The following is a 6,259-nucleotide window of genomic DNA, read 5'->3' on the forward strand; positions in this document are numbered from 1 at the left end:
GAGTAACAGCAAAGAGTTCCTACTGATTTGTTGCAGGTGTTTGAGTAAAATAACTAACATTAAACTAAAATAATCAAAGTATGGAACAAATAGTATCCTTTAGTTAAAGCTAAACAGTTGAAGACTCTGAAAGGTATATGTCCTATATCCTTAAAAAAATTGAGATTTATGAAATTAGAGAAAAACAGTTTTGCATATGTCATAAAGAGAAGAATCCTCTATGCAACATATTAAATCAGCAGCTATGCGAACATATCAGCTGGGTCACTGATTGTTTTTAGTTTTTTTTGTTGTTGTTGTTGTTTGGTTCTTCCAGCTTTGAAGAAACCAACAACATATTGTATAGAGTACAGAAGGGATAAACAAGTTTAGGGAGCACTTAACATCTTGGCTTCAATCACCAGTCACTGCTGTATTTCTCATTGCAGGTGTAAAGTTAGGCTGAATGTCAACACAACATGTGTTAGAGATATGAGAAGAATGAGAGTAATCTTTCTGTCAAGATTACTCTGCAGAGGTGTCAGGCAGTAAACAGGATAAGCCTTTATTTAACGTAACAAGTTAAAGTTACAATTATTGGGGAACAGGGAGTATCTTTTCTGTGTCCGTGTCAATGACTGCATATCTGCCTGATAACATACTGTACAGTGTTATTTCCTTACACGTTTCACAATGATGACCTTGTGAACAGCTTTTTTGTTCATCATGCATAGTTTCTGCCCTCCCTCTTTTCCTGCATTTCAGGTACTCTATGAACCCTCTAAAGAATAGATTTATAGAGTAGGAATGCAACTCCATGGTAACAGCACTTTTTTCCCTTACTGTCTGACGTCACAACCCCTTTCAAGCAGGATGAGGCTCTGTTATAAAACAAAATTATGGTGAAAGGAGTGCACATTTAGCATGCCAAGTATTTATTTTTATTCTCTATTCAAATGTGTTTTCTATTAGTGTCAGTATTTTGTCTGAAATTGCTCAAGCTTTGGTGAGAGTGTGTGAGCCTCTCTTCAGTGTTATGTGAGCCCAAAATACATGTTCTGGAGTGTAACAAACAACAGAAGCCTAGACACAAACATCCATACATTTCATTCTCACCTTTTTCCTGTAATTAGAGTTTATCTCACTTGTTTCTTGCGATCTTAACTTGCGATGTTAAATTTATGAGTTTTGCATAATGGGCAGCCTTCCCTGACCGAGCACATTGTTACGTGGTAGTGAAGAGGCAATAGGCTCCCTTGGAGTCAAAGGTGACCTTAGATTCAGAACTTAGTAGTGGGTCCACTCCCATATTGTCTTACTATGCTCGACAATATGTCACTTTTATGTTAAATAACATGTTTTTTGTTAATTAGCTTTCAGCTTTCAGCTTTCATTCTTTAAAATGAATTGCATTTATACATAACCCCCCACAAAAATTTGTGTTAGGGGTGTTTACCCCATCAGACTAAAATTACAGCCAACAGTCACAATTCTGAATCACTCCTCTACACAGGTAAGCTTTGGTCTGCGGTAAAAGTGCTCTCTTACTTCGAGTGTTCTTGAAGTTTCGACCCTTAGACATCTCATCCGCTTTAATTATAGCCCGTAAACGTCATTGTAGACTTTTATTTTGAATTACGTTTGTAACCGGAAAAGGCGCAATTTCCGGTTTTGGGCGCGCCAAAAAGAAAAACAAGCTACTTTGACAGAAGGTTGTGTTTACATTTTTCTTTCGACCTTTTTTCTCTGAGAAAGAAACGACAGCTGCATTTGACGTCGATAAAAGGTAATTAAATTTTTTATATCTGTATTACTTTGGAGCTTTGACTTTATTGGTTCCTGATGATGAACTTTGTATTGACTGATTGTTACACAGATAACGTAGAAGTTTTGCTAGCTAGATCGACGTTACTGTTCCTTCTGCATTGGCTCAGACAGTCGAGTGTAGTAACATTGATACATGTAATGTGTTTTTTAAGCATTGATTTTGTTTTTCATTTGTCATATTTGTCGAATAAATTTTCTTCCCTGTACTGATGTCGCTGGCTAATGCAGGACTTGTTGCATTGTGCATTATAGGTACTACAGGCTTTCAGTTTCCAACATATTATGTTTTTCCCGATGTATTGGAAACTTGTACAACTGCTGTACAGGTGGTATAAAACGTTATCTCTGATTGGAAAACAGCATAATTTTACAATAAATAAATTAAAAAAACTTTTTAAATGATAAAGATTACAAATCCTTAATTAAATGCTTCTTAAGGATCCTTTTAATGTATACATTTAAATTATGTACTCAAGTGTTCATGTCAGTCTAGGTGCAGTTTCCCTTCCTGTAGTCTGTTGCTCCAAACAATGTTATTGTGATATTTTACAATATCAGACTGTGTGGAGTAATAGAAACATCTGTGTTTATAATACAATGATTTTTATTCATTTGCAGGCTGGCAGGGGTTTGAGTACCAGCCTTCTGAAGTGCCTCTAAGCAATGCTGAAAACCTTGTGTTAGAAGTTCAATAAAAGGTTGTGTATAAGTGGTTAATAGGGGCGAAAGAATGAGAAAGTGGGAAGATCGACTGAAGAAGGTTGAGCAGCTTGCTCAGTCGTTCCAGCTGAACCCACTGGCTTCGCGCTACAAACCTCGACTCTGGCAATGTCAGCCTTCCTCTGTCTGGAAGCTCTTCCCTCGTCAAAGTATGGCCATCAGCTTTGCTCAGAGCTCAAAAGAGGTGACACAATATAGATGCTGGTCCTGCTCATTATCACATACTTTAGATTTATCATGCAAGAATGCCAATGTTTGTGCTTTATATTCTCAGGCTGTGCATATTTTTGCTCTTGAAAAAGAAAATACACCTCAGGGTCAAAGGATCTACCTGGTTACCAGTTACACTGAGCTCTGGCATTACTACAGGTAAGTAGTGAAGTGCACTAACTGATCCATCATTTTTGATTCCAAAAAGTCATTTTCATGAATTGATTTCATGATTTGGCCCTTAATTTGTATTCATTGTTTTCTAACCAGGACATACCCACAGTCTTTGATGCACTGCTATGAGGTGATACCAGAGGGAGCTGTTTGTAAGCTTTACTTTGACTTGGAGTTCTACAAACCCTCGAACCAAGGAGCTGATGGGATAGCTATGGTGTCTTCACTCATCCAGGTATGGAACTTTTTACACCACTTGTGGTCATTCAGAAATTCAAATCCATTCATAGGCTGCAGCTTGTTTGCATACCTGTTCCTCCAACATAGAATTTGAGTGTGCAAAATTGTGTGCACACGTGCAAACATATCTCTGTGAAACCATCTTAGATCATGTTAAAAAGTATTTGAAGGAGACAATTTTTGATATATTTATTATACATATTATTTATAACAAATATTGTTGTCTAACTGACTCATTTTCCTTTGTTAACCACATGTTTGATACATGTTTCACGTGTTGGCAGTACGTTTGTGACAAGCTGATGGAAGTTTATGGGATCAAATGCTCTGTGAAAGATGTCCTCAATCTGGACTCAAGCACAGAAGACAAATTCAGCCGACATCTCATCTTCAATCTCCAGGATGCAGCCTTCAAGGACAACATACATGTGGGTATGTTCTGTGTCATCAACAGATTTGGGGGTTTTTAAGAGAGGAAAGTTCCATGTATCTGTATTTCTTTTGTTTTACAGGCAAGTTTATCCATGCAATTCTACAGCCAATCCCGAGCACACCCAAAAACTCCTCTTTCCTGGATGCTGGAATGAATTCAGGGGCAAAAAGTGGCAAAACACGGTTTGTATTTTGGCCTCTTTAAGTTATAATATCTTTACTTTAACTAATTTGTGAGAAATTTTAATGTACCGACACAGGGCACATGATGTATCTGAGGAAAATCCAGCAAAGACAGATGAGCTGGCTGAAAGCCCACAGACCAAGAAGTGCAGGAAAGAAGAGCCAAACCTAAGTTTCCTCCAAGTCAAAAACAAAGATGGTCGAGACTGCCTGTTTGTGGATCTTGGTAGGAGATTTAAACATTTTTTTTATCCCTATATTAGACAAATATTTCAGCTGAAAGCTTCTGTCCATACATTCAGGATCCTTTTTTCATTGTTTTTTAAACCTTGCAAAGATTCACCTGTGTGGGGTTAACAGTATTATTATACTTAACAACAGGTGTTTACACCAAGAACAGAAACTTTCGCCTTTACAAGTCGTCCAAAGTGGGAAAGAACGCAGCGTTCACAGTGTCAGACGACAACAAATTCACTGCCAAACCTGAGAAAGGTGTTTCTGTGGAGGAAAGTGTATTCCTGGCTTCTTTAGTCTGTAATTTGAGGTACATTTAACACATTGTCTCTCAGTTTAGTTTTTTCTGAAATCACCTCTTCTCTGAATCTTTCAGTTACTGTGTTAAATCATTTTTTTTGTGTAATCAGTTTCACAGGTCAGAGGATTCTCACCTGGGACGACCCAGGAATGAAAGACCTCACAACCACAACTCATAAGCAGCAGGGATCACACCAATCCTCAGGTAACACTAAACCAATAACAGCTGTTTCTGTGCATAATTTGCTTATTAACAACTTTTTATATCATAAGTCAGTATACCAAAGTTTAGAATATTAACTTTTCTCTTATATTTCACCAGCGGACTCAATCTCTGGCTACCAGTCATCCCCTCATCAAAACGTGGATGACTTTGTTTTAACTTTGGTGAAAAAGAACGGCATAAAAGGAAGTAAGTGTTTCATGCGATACAGCAATTAAAAAAAAGTAAGATTGGAAGGTTTATTTTACAAAAGAGTGATGTTACTCATGAACATTTGAAATATTGTTGTATTGTTTTGTGTGTTATCATCAGAAACACAGAGAAAAAGCACATCAGTACTGTCAAAAGCCCATGATGATGACTACAAATCCTTTGTTTGATATTTCATCAGACAGATATTTCAGATATTATATGATATAATTCATATTTAATTTGCAATGATTTAAGACTGAGAGTCAGCAGATATCCCTCATGTTTTGATACCTATCTTGATACATATAGATATTGAGATATTTTCATTTTTACCACTGTTTTTGTATTACTCAATAATGTGTTAAAACAGCTGTTGGTTAAATTTTTTGATGAGTTAATTAAAAAAAGACTGATCACTGTATTCTACATCAACAGGTATCAGACGATGGAACTACTTTGCCTCTGAACAACTGATTGTTTATGACATTGCAAAATACCGCTGGTGTGAAAACGTGGAAAGGTTTCATAAAAGCAACAACATCATGTAAGTTTCTTTGTAGATTGTGTTTTTGTGTGTCCTCTCCTCTCTTCTGAATCAGCCCTCTTTTTCTGCAGGATTGTTGTGGATCTCAAAGAGGAAGTCTGGTACCAGAGGTGTCATGATCCTGAGTGCAAGAACTTCAGGTCCTCGAGTATGTAATGACCCTTAAAGCTATCAATTTCAGCTGAAAAAAAAAATAAGATCACAGCAAGATCACAGGTTGATTATCCTCACAAGGGCTAACAGAACTGGTCTGACTCAACAACATCTCTTTCAGGTTACCCACTGCCTCAAGAGATCTGCGTCAGATACATCCTTACCCTGGTTTGTCTGATTCACTTTTACTATTAGCTATAACCTCACAGCTGACATGTTTCATTTGAAGCTCAGAGATATGAAATTCTTCGCATGCAGCTGTGCATGATCCTGTTATCTGTTACTGACAGGATGATGAAGACCAGGCGTACTTAATGGACGAGTCTGGAAACATTGAGCTCAGCCAGGAACCAGAGCAGACTGCACGGATCTCAGCGCGTCCAGGAGAGGACTCTGTTGATGTATGGGGAGGCAGACAGGATGACCAGGACCTTTTAGAGAGCCTGGAGGACTTTGAAGGAAAGAGTGAAATCTCTGATCAGCTTCTGCTCAAATGCATGGCAGATTTTGATTCTCAGTAGAGGGTAAGGTTGAGCTGCACTGTATCAAAGATACACTTTAATTCCCATTCCTAGTATTCGTATTCAGTGTAGAATATGATGCATGGCTTATAGGTGCACTAAAAATAAATATATTTAACAAAGTACATATCCGAAAGACTATTTAGGCTGCTAAATAAAAACATTGAAGTAATCCAAAAATGTCAAAAGGAAAAGATGTTTGCTACAAAAACTAATAAATTGCACTTAAAACTTTAAGCTTCAAGATATACTAAATTTTTCCCAAAGTTTCCAACAACAAATAAAAGTCAAGCAGTGCTTCCTTCCCAAGAAATTAAAGAATTAATG

General features: G+C 37.3%; 1 protein-coding gene across 1 annotated transcript; it reads left to right on the plus strand.

Annotated features, from left to right (window-relative positions):
- The first annotated feature begins 1,649 nt into the window (after positions 1–1,649).
- On the plus strand, positions 1,650–6,232 carry primpol (primase and polymerase (DNA-directed)). Its single transcript, XM_074663223.1, has 14 exons — positions 1,650–1,765; positions 2,425–2,710; positions 2,801–2,895; positions 3,007–3,145; positions 3,435–3,582; positions 3,663–3,765; positions 3,843–3,991; positions 4,147–4,309; positions 4,410–4,504; positions 4,622–4,711; positions 5,150–5,258; positions 5,330–5,406; positions 5,533–5,579; positions 5,702–6,232. The coding sequence occupies exons 2-14, from the start codon at positions 2,537–2,539 to the stop codon at positions 5,930–5,932; spliced, it is 1,620 nt and encodes a 539-aa protein (XP_074519324.1). The 5' UTR covers positions 1,650–1,765; positions 2,425–2,536; the 3' UTR covers positions 5,933–6,232.
- Positions 6,233–6,259: the final 27 nt, after the last annotated feature.

Source organism: Halichoeres trimaculatus, unplaced genomic scaffold (assembly GCF_033239565.1).
Source record: "Halichoeres trimaculatus isolate MK-OKI-2021-1 unplaced genomic scaffold, fHalTri1.1 fHalTri1_scaffold_2, whole genome shotgun sequence".
In the NCBI taxonomy this organism is placed as follows: domain Eukaryota; kingdom Metazoa; phylum Chordata; class Actinopteri; order Labriformes; family Labridae; genus Halichoeres; species Halichoeres trimaculatus.

Bases quoted from the DNA above. Each gene is read 5' to 3' on its own strand.
- primpol (XM_074663223.1), top strand. From the start codon at position 2,537: ATGAGAAAGTGGGAAGATCGACTGAAGAAGGTTGAGCAGCTTGCTCAG. The intron at 2,896-3,006 runs GTAAGTAGTGAA...TTTTCTAACCAG, and splicing joins GAGCTCTGGCATTACTACAG to GACATACCCACAGTCTTTGA. The intron at 3,146-3,434 runs GTATGGAACTTT...ACGTGTTGGCAG, and splicing joins TGGTGTCTTCACTCATCCAG to TACGTTTGTGACAAGCTGAT.